This window comes from Arvicanthis niloticus, chromosome 10 (assembly GCF_011762505.2).
Source record: "Arvicanthis niloticus isolate mArvNil1 chromosome 10, mArvNil1.pat.X, whole genome shotgun sequence".
NCBI lineage: Eukaryota > Metazoa > Chordata > Mammalia > Rodentia > Muridae > Arvicanthis > Arvicanthis niloticus.
The window spans coordinates 44,171,459-44,188,739 of record NC_047667.1 but is presented as its reverse complement, the minus strand read 5'-3'; the positions used below and the strand labels follow the sequence as shown (position 1 = coordinate 44,188,739).

The 17,281-nt window shown below is 36.7% G+C and overlaps 1 protein-coding gene across 7 annotated transcripts in view; it reads left to right on the top strand.

Annotated features, from left to right (window-relative positions):
* Rasal2 (RAS protein activator like 2) overlaps positions 1-17,281 on the top strand; it is a 247,682-nt gene that overhangs the window by 188,595 nt on the left and 41,806 nt on the right. For 6 of the 7 annotated variants that reach the window (XM_034513119.3, XM_076941420.1, XM_034513118.3 and 3 more), the window contains 3 exons: positions 1,736-1,845; positions 14,375-14,528; positions 15,782-15,880. In XM_034513119.3, the coding sequence (XP_034369010.1) occupies positions 1,736-1,845; positions 14,375-14,528; positions 15,782-15,880 (363 nt within the window). Of the gene's footprint in view, positions 1-1,735; positions 1,846-12,303; positions 12,612-14,374; positions 14,529-15,781; positions 15,881-17,281 lie in introns of those variants that run through there. The other variant, XM_076941423.1, reaches the window with a different exon arrangement.

Genomic DNA, 17,281 nt, shown 5'->3' with positions numbered 1-17,281 from the left:
GATAGATAGATAGATAGATAGATTGATTGATTGATTTAGATAGATAGATAGATAGATAGATAGATAGATAGATAGATTAGACAGACAGACTTATATAAGAGGAAAACACCAACTCACCTATAAAGGTAGAAACATCAAAATAATACCACCTCTGTCATGAGCAAACCTAGATGCCAAGAATTATGAAATGGTAGCTTTCAGGCCCTGAAAGTAGTAGCTGCTGACTAAGATTGCTGTGACCAGAAAAGCTTTTTTTTTTTTTTTTTTAATAAAGGAGAAATAAATATCTCAAGAACAGCAAAAACTCAGTCAGTTCATGATCACCAAGCTATCACTGCAGAGAAAAAGAAATATTATACACCAAAGAGATAGAAGTGAAGTCTCAATCATAAGAGCATGGAAACAATCTGATTAAAGGGATGATCAAAAAGAGCAAGCCATAGTTAATAACGGGAGGAATAAAGAGCAAACATTAACCCAGCCAACCAAAAATTAACAAACAAAACTACAGGAATTAGTGAACATCTCTCAATAATAGCCATAAAGGTAAATAGCTTTAATTACCAATAAAAAGATACAGACTAGGCTAAAAAAACTAGATTCAACTATTTTTGTCTCAAAAGAAAAAAAAAATGCTATACTGGTAAAGATTGAAAGCCAGAGGATGGCAATCAACCTGCCAGGTTAACAGCAGTTAAAACCAAGTTGTTATAGCTCTTCTGTTATCAGGTAAAGTAGACTTCACACCAAGGTTAATTAGAAAGAGATAAAGACGAAAGTCGGGGACTAATCTGAAAAGAATGCAAAGGGTGACTATATGGGAGAAGGAAGAGAGCTGGCCAATATTGGACAAGGAGGAGAGGCGAGGCCAACAGGGAAGGGAGCCTATGTATAACAACACCTGAATGAAACTCACTGTTTTGTATGTGTTGTAAATAGTGACCATCTTCATTCATTCTTAAATTTATGCAACCTTTTTTTATTGTACGTACATTATTTGCAAGATGATGAGGAGCTCTTTGTACTTTGGTGGAGTGTCAGGAAGTCACCAAAAAAAGAGTCCTTTTTTCTTTAACTTTTCAGTACTTTAATCATTGCATAGATTACCTGTATTTCATGTAAAATCATTTATCTGCATTTTAATGAATTTTATAAATAACAATATCCAAAGAGGTATGAGTAAATTTTAATAACACTTTGGCGAGTAAAGGTACAGTCCTTGTGCTGCTCAGATAGCTCTCCCCACTCTCCTCTTGCAGTGTCTTCAGTCCTCTAGTGTACCAGATGCCTTCCCACTTCAGGAACCTTGAACACGGTGTTTGTTCTGTTTAACCATTTTTTTCTTAGTTTAAGAACTCATGAGGTGTCATTTCTGTTGCTATTCAAATTGCTGATAATATTTTCTTAGAAAACAATGTATTTGTCTGTTTTGTTGCTGTTTTAAAAGTCTATTTGGAAACTTGTTTTTTTTTCTGCCACAACTAATATAAAAAGTAAGATTGGTGCTATCAACAAGTTTAATTATCTCAGTTTTTTTTTTAGTAGAAAAAACGTTCATTACATTACCAAGAAGTTTCAAACAACTAGCATTTATAAAATTAAAAAGAAAAAGAAAGAAAAGCTAGATTCTATCCCAGTCCTATTTTTTTCTATCTACACTCCTTTTGCAAGCTCATTGCCAAAGGCAGTGCTCCCACATAGTTCTGTCTCCCACCACTGTGCCTTTTCATTCTAGGGATTCTTCAGCAAGCGCCTGAAAGGTTCCATCAAGAGGACCAAAAGCCAGTCGAAGCTTGACAGAAACACAAGCTTTCGACTTCCATCCCTTCGCAATGCAGATGACAGGTAGGACATGACTTGTTTAAAACAAGGACAGCCAATGATAGAATGGATTGGTTACTTATCTATTTTGAGATAGTATCTCAGTTGGCCTCAGCTCTAGTTGGCCTGGAGTTCACTATTATAAACCAAGTTGGCCTTGAATTACAGAAATCCAACTGCCTCTGCTTCTCAAGTGCTAGAATTAGAGGTGGGCACCCCATGCCTAGCATAGAGTGGATTTTGATAAGGTTCTTGAACCTTTATACCTTTACATCAGTGACAGAATAATCCAATACAAAATTTACTTTTTTTTTTGTTTTGCTTATATTGAAATAAGTTACAAAATGTACTTTGTTGGCTCAGCAGTCAACCAGTGTAAAATGCATATAAATATTAGCACTTGGGAATATGTACATTTTTAAAAATCAGATATACTGTTTCTGTAAAGTCACATTATGCTGGTAATAGGTAAATTCTTTTTCTTCAACTGACTCTGAGGGATAACAGACATAATTAAAAAATGTTGAATACTATATAGGATACATATGGTTATCTTATACAGTCTCCATAATAACTTTACATGATAAATATGTTTTTCTGCTGGTTTTATAAGTGAAGAATCAGATGCACAGGGATAATAAATAATGTCCAAGATTATACAGTTTGTAAATAGTAAAAATGATATTTTCACATGGGCATTTTTAGTACAAAGAGCAGTATCCTTGTTCTTTGCTACTATACTAGTTTTCATGTACAATCAGTCTTGAGTTTACAGTCACTTGTAGAAGATACACAGTAGGAAGAAATTATGAATTTCAGTAGTTAGAACTAACTTAGTAAATTTTGCATGTTTAACTCACTAAATGAGTGTGAACCATTATGTATATGTCCATACACATCTGAATATGTCACAGCGTTCATAGTGTTAGAAATGACGGACGTTGCTGTGTCAGCACATGTTGGCATCACCAGTGCCAACACTGAGTCCTCACTGTGCACCCAGCATTTTCCATGGACTGTTTATGTGACCCAGCTCCAAGTACTGTCCAAACCCTTACATTACAGTTGAGGAACTGGAGGTAGAGAGACTGAGAAACTTGTCCAGACTTAAGCAACTAGTGGACCTAGATTTAAACTTGTCTGTCGTTCATATTTGATACTCTTATTTATAGTTGGGGATTTGAATTAATCTTTTTTTTTCTCTAGGTAGTAACGCTGTTTTCTGTTACTTTCCTCGCAAACAAATTAAAATGATAGATCATTGGGCAGAGAATTTTCAGTTTTATTTTAGTACTGCCTTCATCCTGAGTTTTATCAGATATTCTTATATGTGGACCACGTAGAAAATAGTGAAATTTAAAAGTCTGTCTTGATGTACCCACTGATACTAGACACCACAACTCTGTATTTGATTAGTCGTGGTTTTCTGTAATGGTCTCTTATCTGTTGCAAAGTGTTTATTTGATGAGGGGTAAGGACTGCACATATCTGTGAATATAAGGACAAGTAGTTAGAACGTGATTAGGGATTATGGATTATGGTGGTTTATTAAAGTGGTTGCGTAGGTGCTTCTCCAAGACCTATGACTTCACTAACTCTGGATAGTTGACTAGGTTACCAGTACCAGTTGAGTGAGCTTTAAGTCCAGTTAAAAGAGCTGTTGGTTACTACTAAGATATACATATCACTACTGCACCTTTAGAGTTATCAAGATGGTTAAGAGTCATAGACTCAGGGAGTTTTCTGTGAGATCGTCTTTGTTAATATCAAATAGTCTTCCCCAGTGAAGAGCACCCCAGTTGGCTATCTAATGCCAAATGGTCATCCCTGAAAACATGCATACAAGATACATTATTCAGACCAAGCAGGTTATATTTAGGTGTGTGTGTGTGTGTGTGTGTGTGTGTGTGTGTGTGTGTGAGAGAGAGAGAGAGAGAGAGAGAGAGAGAGAGAGAATGAATGTATGTGTGTTTCATTAGTTTCTGCACAGATCTTATTTGTTTCTGTTTACTGAAAGAAATGGGATTTAGTTTGTTCTTGGTTTTCCAAGGCTGTAAGGTATACTGTTATTTATTTGAGAACAGTCTGATTTTTTAATGTAAGTACTTTTAGCTGTAAACTTCCCTCTTAGATCTGCTTTCATTGAATCTCGCAGGCTCTAGTATGTTGTGTCTTAATTTTTGTTCAATTCTAGAAATATTTTTTTTCTTCTTGATTTCTTCAGTGACCCATTAATAATTCAAAAGTTTATTATGTAATCACTATGTATTTGTACATGTTCTGAAGTTCTTGTTGACTTCTAGTTTTAATTCCATTATGATAGCATAGAATACAAAGTTATTTCAATATTTCTGAATTTGATGCTATTCTATTTGAGTCTTGTTGTATGGTCTGTTTTGTAAAAAGTTCTATGGGCTGCTAAGAAGAATATTGATTCTTTGGTGTTAGGATGGAATATTTTGCATTGGCATCTATTAGTCCCATTTGACTTATGATAAATAACTCAATTTTTGTCAGGATATCCTGTCGTTCAGTGAGGTGGGTCATTAAAGTCACCCACTATTATTATATTGCAGTTAATATGTGGGTTTATGTTTAGTATTTGTCTTATGGAATTGAGTGTACCCATGTTTGGCACACATTCTTGTTTGGCCCTCTGTTGCTATGAAAAAACAAAAAACTGACCAAAACCAGCTTTCGGGAAGAAAGGGTTTGTTTCAGTTTTACTGAATAGACCATCTATGATGGAAGCTAATGCGAGAACTCAAGGCAGGAACCTGCGGGGAAGGACTGAAGCAGAAGCCAAGAAGGAATGTTGCTTCCTGGCTTGTTTCCATTGCTTGCTCAGCCTGCTTTCTTTTACTACCCAGGGCCCAGGAAGAAAAAGAGATTCAGTTTTAAAGGTTACACATAAAAGGTCTTCTTTTTGTCTTAAAAATTACACTAGACATAGAAATATGAATACTAATAAAACTAGAAAAATCTCAGTTATAGATTACTTACGAGTGAATGATTTCTGAAGTCTTATCACTTATGCTATAAATGAGCTACTAACAGAGACTTAAAGTAGTAATCACTTGAACAAAATGTACTTCCCCCTCACATAAAAGTCCAAGTCTGCCATTCTCAGGATCTTCAAGGAGCTCTTTATGAACACAAGATAATTGCTTTAGCTTTGGGTATGACATCTATGTTTCAGACATCAGAAAAGAGGGACCTTTTTCAGGATATTGCCTACTACCAACTAAGTTATCATGCTTTAAAAGAATTTCTGGGCTGGAGAGATGGCTCAGTGGTTAAGAGCACTGACTGCTCTTTTGAAGGTCCTGAGTTCAATTCCCAGCAACCACATGGTGGCCCACAACCATCTATGACGGGATCTGATGCTCTCTTCTGGTATGTCTGAAGATAGCTACAATGTACTCATAAATAAAATAAAATCTTTTTAAAAAAAAAAAAAAAAAAGAATTTCCAAGGACCCTTGGTTATTCGTTACTAACTTATTTTGCAAGGGAAACTGGGATTTTTTGTATTTGGGCATACTGGGCCCCCAGTAATGCAAGAATTAGTCTTAAATTCAAAGAAAAGGATAGATACTGAGAAATAGTCAGCTATTTGCCATTGAGGGTTAGTTTAGCACACATACTCCCAGAATTCTGGAAGAGTTTAGTCTGCCATACTTTAGGAGACTAGTATTTAAGATAATACTTACCACATACACTGGGGAAACGTAAGTTCCCTCAAAGAGGTTTATGGTAGTGATGTTTGCGTTTCTCTGTTAAAGTTCAAACGGGTAAATACATGTCAGATAAAAACATATCCATACAAATACATGGACATAAATGTTCACAGCAACATTATTTATAGTAATCATTATTACCAAAGTTATTATAACCCAAATGACCATCAACTGATGAATTCGCAAACATAATATATCCACATATTAGTCACCCACAAGAGAGAATGGAATACTGATATGTGCTACCATGTGTCTGACTGTTTAACCTTGAAAGCATGATAATTGAAAGAAGCTTGTCCTAGAGTGTAAGCACAGCCTAGGGCTACAACACTGTCTATCATACATTTCATCCCCATCATGGAGAGAAAAAAGTTAATCACTTTAGTTTTTCCCGTCTATATGGTAAGTGTTATCTTGGATACTAATTCTAAATGTTGTGTTTCCACTTGTAGAATATGGAAGTGTCAGGAATAGGAAAATGCATAGAGATTAATAATTGTCAAAGACTGAAGATGTGATATAGAAAAAAACAATAAAAGAGGAGTAACTGCAAAGGGGTTTTGGCTTCTGTTTTCAGTGGTTGAAAAGATTTTAGGCATAGGTTATGGTAATAACTGCACAAACCTGACTGTACTAAAAACTGTAAACTTGAAATGGGTAGGTTTTGTTGTATGTGAATTATATCTTGATAAAGATGTTTAAAGAAAAGAAAGACAGATGGCCAGGAAGTACTCTGCAATGGAGCTCATTAGTCTATGAGCTCATTCCAGGAACAGTTTCCACTGAGCTGTTTAGTGCTTTACTCTTAAACATATAACCAAATATCTTATAAATACCAAAGAAATACCCCAAAATGAAAGACAGAGACCAAAATAATCAGGTAGAAAGAACAATATTCAGAGGAAGAAAAAAAAAAACTTCACAAGTAAAATGAGGAAAGAACTTGAAAGTTAATATGAAAGATAAAGTCACTGTCGCAGGAAATGTAACAGAAGATTGAAGAATCAGACTGCAAGATGGCAGAAGCTGGTGAGAGCACTTTCCCATAGGACCTGGTTTCATCCCCTGAGCATCCATGATGGGAAGACAGAACACACTTCTATAAGTGGTCTTCTGACTTCTACACCCCCTCCACAGCAATATATATACTATAAAGAATGAAAGAATCCATGAACAATATTATAGAAAAAGGAACAAAGACTTTAGGGAGGTAATTATCGAAGGAATAACACAAGAAAATGTCCCCAGACAAGATAACAAAAGTCCAGACTGGAGAGATCACCTAATTTCTAGTAATATAAATGGTAAAGACTCCCTGAACAGAAACATATCAGTTTGTAACATCACAAAATATCAGATCACCAAGGTTTGGAGGGGGGTGTTTGTTTGTTTGTTTGTTTTTCTATTCTTAAAATGCTTCTAGAAAGAAAACAGTATGTTGCATGCAGAGAATTAGGCATAGGGAACATGGTAATGAAGTGGGACAGCATTCTAATTTTTGGTAAAATTACTAAAAGCCAAAAGTCTGGGGAAACATGTCTTTTAAAGTTACGAGAATAAATATTTTAGCTCAGTTCTCTTAAGTTCTTAAATGTCAAACTAAGGAGTGTAGATTCTAGTCCATGAGCAGTAATGAACATGTAAACAGTTCTCAGCAAATGACATATCAGCAGTTTTGTGGCTGGACAAATCCAGCACTGTGGAGTGTGGAGTTCTAGATCACAAAGACCACATTTGGGAGACCAATTGTTATAAATTTACTGTGATATATAATGAAGGCTCTAAGGAGGATATTGGCAGTGGAAATGCTGAGTCAAAAGACAAAATATGAGGAGCACTTTAAAGGAAAAAAAAAATAAAATGTTACAGAGTCATTTTTTTTAAAGCCATCTAATCATTTAAACCCCAGCAAAATCATTTCCTATGATCCATATTGGTTACATTTTGACATTGAAAGTGTGCATGTGAGAAGGCATGGAACCATGACAAGACTGATTGTTTTGCCCTTTACTCAAAGGCACTTAAAACTAGGGAATGGTGAAAAACATTGCCAAATTTCAAGAACTTGTTACCTCTGCTGATTTTGGATTTCGGGTGAATAGACACAGGAGAAGAAAGGAACCAGGCATTCTAGTACCATCTTAGTTTTCCATTACGATCTGTGGACCTGGTTTGTATCCTGCCTCTTTGAGGAATCCTTCAGGAATTTTTCATCTCTCAAGAGGCTCTCATCTATAGTTTGGTTCAGGAAGCTCTATAGAGAAGAGATACACCCAAGCAAGGGTATGAAGGCCAGAAAGAGGTCATATGGGTCTTTCTCTATCACTCTCCACAGTATTTTCTTAAACAGGCTCTCCTCTTGAACCTGGAGTTCACCAGTTGCCTAACTACAGTTCCCCCTGTCTCGACCTCCTATCACTGAGACCATAACCATGCACCACTGTGCTCAATCCACTTATATGGGTATGGGGTTACAGAATTCAGTTCTTTAGGCTTACACATTTACATACTGAGCATTTTACATACTGAGGCATCTCCAAAGCCCATTCTGAGAAAAAACTTTTGTTGCTCTGGTCTTTCCACAACTACAAAGAACATTCATACATTCTTTGCACTGACAACCATTAGAAATTAGATATACAGACCACTCCTAAAGCATTAGCATTCTTGTTCCACTACCAACACTTAGACATTTCTCATCATCTACCTATCCAGAAAGAATCAAACCTTACCCCATTTCCCTACCTGTATACACTGTAGAGAACAGTTTTCTCAAAATTCACTCTGACAAAAGTCGTTTGATTTTTAATCTCTGGCCATTCTCTATAATCTTGATCTAATAGAGGGGTTCAAAGTAGTGGAACTAGTCCTAAAACATTTTCTTTATAAACACTACTTTTTGTCTGATGCCTCACTTTGGCATAGTACCTCTCTATCTCAGTATCACAAATCAATTTCAATTGTAATATCTTACTACATGCGTATACTTTTATTATAATCACTAGTATAACATGCAAAATGCAACAACATGGCTCAGTCTTTCCCTGACTCTCAGCATGATCTCTTGTCAACCCCATGAAGTCTTTCATTTACATTAATTCCCATGGTGTTTTGCATTGTTGTTCTTTCTTCTCATATGATATTCCCTGTTCCTAGTACTCTGTCCTGAGTATGGCTCATGCACTAAACTACCATGACTTGTCTAAGGCCTCAGTCTATCTAACCATTGACCACCCAGTAGATGACTTATTATAGAACAAACTGTATTATATTTGATATATGCCTGTATTTCTGCTTGCTGTACTTCATGCATGCTGATAATCATGGTTCATAGGTGTTGCAGCTAGCTAGGATTATTTATTTTGCTTATCTCCCTTGGCAGCTTGCATAGTATTTTCTGGAACCATAAAATCTAGACCACATGAAAGAGCCTTTCAGGTCAGATGTAGTTTGAGTCATCTAAGTCATGTATACTAAATGTGTCTTCAGCAGTAGGGGCCACCCTCTAACCCTGAGAGGCAACATCACAGAAAACTACAAGAGGACATAATCCAGAGTTCAGTGAATTGTGGGGAGCCCAGCTCAAGCAGACAGATCTGTATTACAGCTCCTGCATCTGTGACTCAAGGAACATAGTGGAAGAGGTGGACCAGAGTTCCAGGAAGAAACAAGACAGAAACAGCAGCAATATCAGTGCACATGTTAATGTGGAAGAGGGAAAATTTCACTCCTAGATTATTACAAATTACAGGAAACTATTGACTCCTGGGAAAAGAATTAGTTGTCTCAAGGATGAGTCTTCTTATTGGTTGCCTAGTACAAAGTGGTCAGCCTTGAAACCATAAACACAGCACACAGCATCTCTCTCTCTCTCTTTCTCTCTCTCTCTCTCTCTCTCTCTCTCTCTCTCTCTCTCTCTCTCTGTGTGTGTGTGTGTGTGTGTGTGTGTGTGTGTGTGTGTGTGTGTGTGTATTTGTGTATACATATATAATCAAAGAAAAAGAGGATAGCAACTTGAGAGTGAGGGAGCCTGGAAAAGGTTTTGGGGAAGGTAACTGGGAGGGGCTAAAGAGAGGAAAAGAAGAAAGTGACATAATTCTATTTCAATCAAAAATATTTTTAAAAAGAATTTAGTATTTCCACCCTTCAACTGGTCTATTAGTTGAGTTGGATTTGAGGTGTAATTTGGTTTGTTTATATATCTTTGCTTAATTCAGTATATCTGTGTTGATATTTATTTGATTGGTACTAGTAGGTTTTAATACATTTACAATTTAAGAACCAAAAAAGCTGTATTATTATTAGTGGTGCAGTTTCTATTAGATAATTTTCTAATTCTCAAAATGTATTTTGATTTTTCTAGTCTCTTTCTGTGTCCCCTTCATTGAATGTGCACATGAATACATGTTGAAGTTGCTTTGTTTTACTTTTCTGTGGGATGGAGAGCCATGAGGTTTTTATTTCAAATGATGACTCAGACTACAGATACCCTGCTTTATCCCCAGCATCTCGGCTCATCAGACCATCCTGTCCAGAAACTTGAGAGCAGAGAGAAGGAAAGTCTGCATTATATACTGTGCTTCTATAGTAGCTATGTGTGGCTAATATAAAAATCAGTAGCATAAGCAGTAAGGACTGGTTTCACCTACAGCAAGCAGGCCCATGCAGATGGAGCTATCGAGACTCTCAGACAGTGGGTTCTGAGTGCACAAGAGAATACTAGTTAGTGATTGCTTTTAAAGCCAAAGAGGGAAAGCCAAAATTACAATGCAAGAGAGATAGATGTTTTTCAGCAGATAGACTCACTTGGAAATGTTCACAACATATATGAGCAGTAAAATCCAGGGAACAGGAAAAAAATCTTTTCCAATTGGGAAATCTCAGTTTTAAAATATGTTGAACGTGTTGAGATACCCAGGTTTGTTGATTACTCTTTGGGATATTTTCAGAGTGAGTGCCTTAAAATGCATACTGGTTAAAACAGGAGTGTCCTGCAGTACTCAGCTACTGGCTCAGTGTCTCTTCAAGAATTCATAACTGCCAACCAAGCAGAAACTCACCTGCACTGAGTCCAGGATTTTGTGTGGCAATAAGCATTTTTAATTAAAAGTTTCCCAATTCCTAAATTTGGAACTGAATCTGTAAACATGTGGCAGATTGAGCTAGCCAACCCAGCATTATTGGAGCTGCTAGGGAAACGTGACTTTAAAAAATCGGATGGGTAAGCTGAGAAATCCAGCTGTGTTTATTGCACAATTGCACTAATCAGGGTTCTTTTACTCTTTTCCTTCTGTACCAGTGCATCCACTGGTTTGTGTGTGATGGCGCCCCATCCCACACCCATTTACTTTTCTAAGACTGATTAAGTAGTGATTGAAGTAATATAACAGGCATTTACTGTGGTAACAGAAAACCTCCCTTGCCTAGTATTTTATATCCTCAATAAGTCACAAGTAACCTTCATCAATAATTAGATTTTTAACCCATGCTAACCCTACCCTCACAGTTCATACATAAACTGACTAAATGTAGATTGTGGTGTTTGTTAATTCAATGTACAGTCAACCTCTAGGAAACTTTTCCCAGTTAAATTAAGGAGCAGTCACGTTGGAACCCTGGATTCTTTCTCTGTGATGCTTATACTGGTGGTACAGGGCAAAGGAGAACAGTCAGGAAAAAGAACCTGGCCAGCAGTCAAGAAATGCACATTATCTACGTTTAAGGCCAAGTCAGGTTTCTTGATGAAGGCCCTTGTCAGGCTCACCTTGGAAAAGTTGTTTTAAACTTATTATTCTTCCAATGAATCCCCATTCTGTTCCATTAGAGGAGTAAACTGGTGTCACCAGACTCTAAAACTCAATAATTAGAAGATCTGTGGAAAATCAATTCATGTGAAAACACAGGAAGAGGTAAACATGATTAGAGGTGACCTGGGGTTTCTTATGGCATATTGAAATAAAGCCTCCTTCCCTGGCTCTTGCCCTGAGACATCCCCAGGCTGTTTGATCTTCTGTTTACTGTAATCATGCTTCTGTGGGAATTACTTCTCTGAGACATTGTCTTCTCAATAGAGGAAGAGCTCGCTTATTTATTCAGTAGTAAGGTTAGACATACTAGACTTTGGCTATCGATTTGTGTATGTGTATATCCACATTTTGAACTCTAGAAGATTCTGAACTATATATTAAATATTGAAATTTCAGTAAGTAGTATTTTAAATTATAATTCCAGATGACTTGATTAGAATGAGTTTTTATAGCAGCTATTAGAAGTTGGACTATATTGGAAAAACACTGAAACAATATTTTATTTAACTTATTCTAAAGTTAGAAAATAACTTTAAACCAGACAAACCATGCAAAAAGAGGCTTCTACCTAGCTTGGGCACTGCAAAGGAAATACCAGATTGTACAGGGATATAGTGAATATCTAGTGGGAGGGTAGCTGGCAATGAAACAAACTAAAGCATCCTAGATCTGTCCATAAGTAGTTCTTAATAAGAGGTTATTTCCCACCTCCAGAGCTACCTTGTCACCAGCCTTTGACTGAGAATGTAATGGGAAGGGCTCTCACTGCTCCTTCCCTGCTGTTATAAAGCATTCACCTTCAATGTGTTTGCAGAGCATGCTCCCTGAGCCCTGCCAGCTGCAGCTTCTCCCTGCTGCCTTCCAGCTCTAATCTCCTTAAAGGTGTAGCACCATGGCAACAGGCCCAGCCTAGAGCCCTGGAACCTTGTTTGTGTTACCTGAGGGGCTGGATGCAGCCTGCAAGAATAGAGGGACATCACCTGCACTGCAGGCCTTGGATAGAGAGGACTTGTTCGGTTATTTGTGTTTCTGCCCTGCGTCTGTTGAAGACTTGAGTAACACCTGAAAGGCTTTTTATGCTGCATCAGTAACTGAAGGCATCAGGGAAATCATACTCAGTTGGTCCTGTCTGCTAAACAGAATTTTCTGAGATGTAGTCCAGGAAGTGACTTGCTACATACTGGGACATGTGGCACCGCTATGGTTTGGGGCTGCACTGCCAAGTGGCTGTACAGTTGCTTCATGTAGGTAGACATTTATTTTGTTTTAAATAAAATTAATTGATATTTAAATTTGGGGGGATTATAAAAATTTTTAAAAAACCTTGTCATAACTCCTTCTACTTTAAATTTATCCTGGCCTTTCCTGGTGATCTGATCATCCCTGACCTACAGTGGTTTTCCTCCAGCAGTTCCTGAGAAGGATAGCTAGAATTGTTTTCTGTTTGTTTAACGAAGATTGTGGTGTTCTGTTTCTTCAATCTGGCTTCTGATTCAGTGTATTGAGAAAGGCTGCATTATGATAAGTTGACTAAGGTTTTTAAAAAAGCATTTAGTTACGTATAATTGTACTGTATTTGCCACGCATAACTTCAAACATGTTTTCTTATCTAGAAGAAAGGGAAATAATACATCTGTTGCTTTGTCATATTTTGTGCACACACTATTTGGTGGCTTTTCCCCCTTTTGTACATACTTTGCATTATTAGTAGGAAATACTGTGTTACCGTTTTTACTTTAAAAAATTGCTGTCAGAACACAGTATTTTTTCAGCCGAAAATTTAAAATAGTGGTTGTTATTTGTTTTGTTTTTGTTGTAACAACAGGCTAGAGTATTCTTATTGCTTAAGATGTTTCTTATTTACTGTTTGACTAAGTAGAGTGGAGACAGAAGATAGTGACCTTAGTGTGAGTTTCCACTATCCTATTGTTTAATAATTTAGACTCTGCTGGCAATAAGTACTAAAGCTCCTTTTAGTATTGTCCTTGTTCCTAGTAAATGAATAAAGCTGCTTAAAATATATTATGAAAACAAATGTCTTTTACACAGACATTTCTTTTTAGACCTATTACTAAGACCTTGTACTTGAAGCATATGGTTGTTTCAGTTAAGTATAATTACTGACTAAAACTGCATGGCCATACATTTCTGAATTCATGGAAATTGTTTTCTATCATATTTGGTTCCACTAATTTTTACAATTACAGTAGGAAGACAGTGAAGTACTAGCTTCTGTAGTGACAAGAGCTAGGATACCTAACTAACTACCTTTCTCATTTAAACAAACAGGAAAACAGTCAGCCAGGATGCGTGCCTGACAGTGTCAGCTGTCCTCTGCCAACTTTGGCTTTTTTTTCTTTTTAAACTATATGAGAAGTTTTCTCAAGGCATTCTGTTTATTCATATTTATACTGTAAAGCATGTATAGAAGTCAAAGTTTACAGAATAGAATTCCGTATTAAGATGGAAATCAGCCTGTTTGAAAGACATTCTTGTGCTGAAAAGTTTGTCTTTCTTGCTGTCACTCTGACTACTCTTGCTTGCTTTCTCTTGCTGGATGTGTGGGGTGGGGGTGGGATCAACCAGCACACAAAGAAGCAAGCTGAGGATTCAGCCATTTTTGGTGATCCAAGAAAATGATGTGTATCCTCAACAAGAATGTCTTTTGACAGTACTTTTGCATAAAAAGTGATAAAATAATTTTCAATAGTGTATATTCATTTTCCAATACAGAAGTAAGAATAAAAATAACATCTGTACAGGAATGTAGGGGTCCTTTGAGGCTTGTAAAATTATTATGTTTTTATGCTTTGTTGAAAAGATGTGTTCATGTATGCATAGTTTATGTATACCACATGAATGTGGTTACGAATACTCTTAATATCATAGGATATTATATATTATATGTTCCTCCTTTATTTTTCTTCCTTCCACTTTTGTGCATTTTTGTTAGTCTTCTTTTATTAGACCTTCATGTAGCACTGCCTTAAGTATCTTGTACTTTTAGGTCTCGAGGTCTGCCTAAACTGAAAGAATCCCGTTCCCATGAGTCCCTGCTGAGCCCATGCAGTGCAGTGGAGTGTCTTGATCTTGGCAGAGGGGAGCCAGTCTCAGTGAAGCCACTGCACAGTAGCATCCTCGGACAAGACTTCTGCTTTGAGGTAAAACAAACAAATAAAAAAAAGCATAGAAAGAAGGGAAAATAATTGGTAATAATTTAATAATTTCACTAGCATGTTTCTGATTTGATTATCTTAACTGGTTTTCAGTTCCTGAAGGTTTTTTTTTCTTAAAAGGGGACTGTTAAAAGTCTGTTGATAGAATTATCTTTGTAATTGAAATTATTAATAATTCTCATGCCTTTGCTTTCAAAAACTTGAGCACTTATTACATTCTCAGTATAAGCTACAAGATGAACCATAGGTTCTCAAACTAATATGCTAATCTTTAATATTGATGTCATATACTGGTATTTAATCCTTAATTTTAAGAGGACTTTGAGAAAACTCACCAAAATCACAGTTTTATAACTGTAACATGAGCAATTTTTGACCGAGGACCATACTTTGGTTTTGTAATCTCCCACATGTCCCTAGATCAACAGCCTCATTTCAGGTCTTCACTAAGCATCTGAATCTAGGAGCTGCCATTTCAGACACAGCACACTGTCTGATCTGATTCATTGTATTAGTAAACTGAGAGTGACAGACTACAGCAGCTTGAGCAGGTCATTTATATGTGTTTTTGTAATTAATAAAAATAAAGTTGTTATTGATATTATTATTATTATTGAAAATCTCTTGAACTTTTATTTGTGGAGCTCAGTTCAGTAGGCTTTCCTATGGACATAGTAGATACTATATGCAGTGTTATAAATGACTGGAAATCAGTGGGTTAGTTGCCTCCTGGAGGAGAAATTCGGTTGTACTGATGCCTTTCAACTTCATTTAGTAGCCTTCTGTAGCATTGGAATGAAGCAATCAGAAGAAATGAAATGAGTTTACAAACATTTTCACTTTTTAGTTAATTTTTGTTAGTGCAAATGAATATATTCATTTCACGTAATTTTAGATGTGTCCTTAAATGTTTTTTAGTGTTGTATTTTTCTGAACCATAGGCAAGCCAAGTTGTAAATGAGCTCTGCTCTCATAGCTCAGAAGTGTGCATGGTACTTAGAGATTACATTTTAAGTAAAGATATGGCAAAGCTAAAACAACTGTTGTAGTTTTACTTGGTAAGATTTGAGTTCCAAACACATCCCTAATTCTTGAACTATAGAAATTAAAAGATAAATCCCCCTACACACATATACAGTCTTAAATCAACCCTAATTCTTAAACTATAGAAATTAAAAGATAAATCCCCTACACACATCTACAGTCTTAAGTCAGCATCTCTCATCTTTGTGTTGAAGGTCACCTACTTAAGTGGAAGTAAATGCTTCAGCTGTAACTCCGCCTCAGAGAGAGATAAGTGGATGGAAAACCTTCGAAGGACAGTTCAGCCAAATAAGGTAATAGTGGCTTTGAGTGACAAAAATGTGTCACAAGAAGGACATTTATACTACCCCCTCTAAGATGTATGGATTGTCTCAGAAGAGAGAGCACACGGAATATAAATACAGGAAGACTGAAGAAGGATTAAGAAATATACAGCCAGTGTTCTCATCACCTCAGAGCTGCTGTGGCAGAACCTACACAAAACTGGGTCTGTCCCATCAGCAGTCAGTCATGGATTAGAAGAGGCTCAAGGGACCCTACCCCTTCCCTACTGAACTATTGGCTACTTACAGGTTTAGGGGAAAGAGCAATTACAGATTTTGTTTGAATACCCACCACAGAAGCCCATCAGGTGCTAGTGGATGGTTCTAAACACATGGCCATGCATATTTTCTTGTTTAAACTCAGTGGTTCTCAGAAAGGTGTGTGTGGTGGGTGGGAGGGGGAATGAGTGTTTAGAAAAGAAATTTGTAATAAGGGTAGTAATGAGGGTGGGAAGGAATTAAAAATGCACATTATACATGTATGAAGTTGTCAGAACCAATTCAAGAAAAGCCCTTTTAATGAATCACTTTGTAAGCAGCAAGTTGATAAAAGACAAATGTAGTAATATCTTGATTTTATAAATCTTTTTAAGTTTTTGTTGTTGAAACAAGGTCTTAGTGTATAACCAAGACTGCACTTAAACTTGCAGCTGTTTCATCCCAGCCTTGCAAGTGCTGGGATTATAGGTTAATGCTATCACATCTGGCTTAGAGCTTGGCAGTTTTAAAAAAACTTTTTTTTTTTTTTTAAAAAAGTTTAAAAAACATGTTACGACATTTTACACTGAAAATAATCTTACTAGAGATGATATTATTGTCATTTTACCAATGTAAATACAGACTCAAAAAACTAGGTGACTTTCTCTGCCAGAAGAAGGCAAAGTTGTTAGCAACTTCTTTTTGTTTTATTCCTGGACATTAGTCCAGCCTCATATACCTGGCTATTGAGAACTTACTCTTGCATGCTGATATTTTTTAACCCAAGTAAAACAGAAAATATGTGGTTCTGTAAGATTCTTTTTAAAAGTATTTTTGATTACATTTATTTGTGTGTGTAGTGTGTGTGTGTGTGAGAGAGAGAGAGGGGGGGGAGGGAGGGAGGGAGAGAGAGAGAGAGAGAGAGAGAGAGAGAGAGAGAGAGAGAGCGCACGAGCACAGTGTGTGTAGGGAAGTCAGAGGACAATTTGTAGGAGTTGATTCTTTTCCTTCCATCATGTATGTCCTGGGATCAAATGCAGGTTGTCAAGCATGGCAGCAGGTGCAGCTAATGAACCGTCTTACTAGTGCAAGACTCATCTTCAGAGTTCTATGATCCTAAACAATGAGATGACGATTCTTCTTCCTATTTGTTGACTGCTCTTAGTAGAGAAC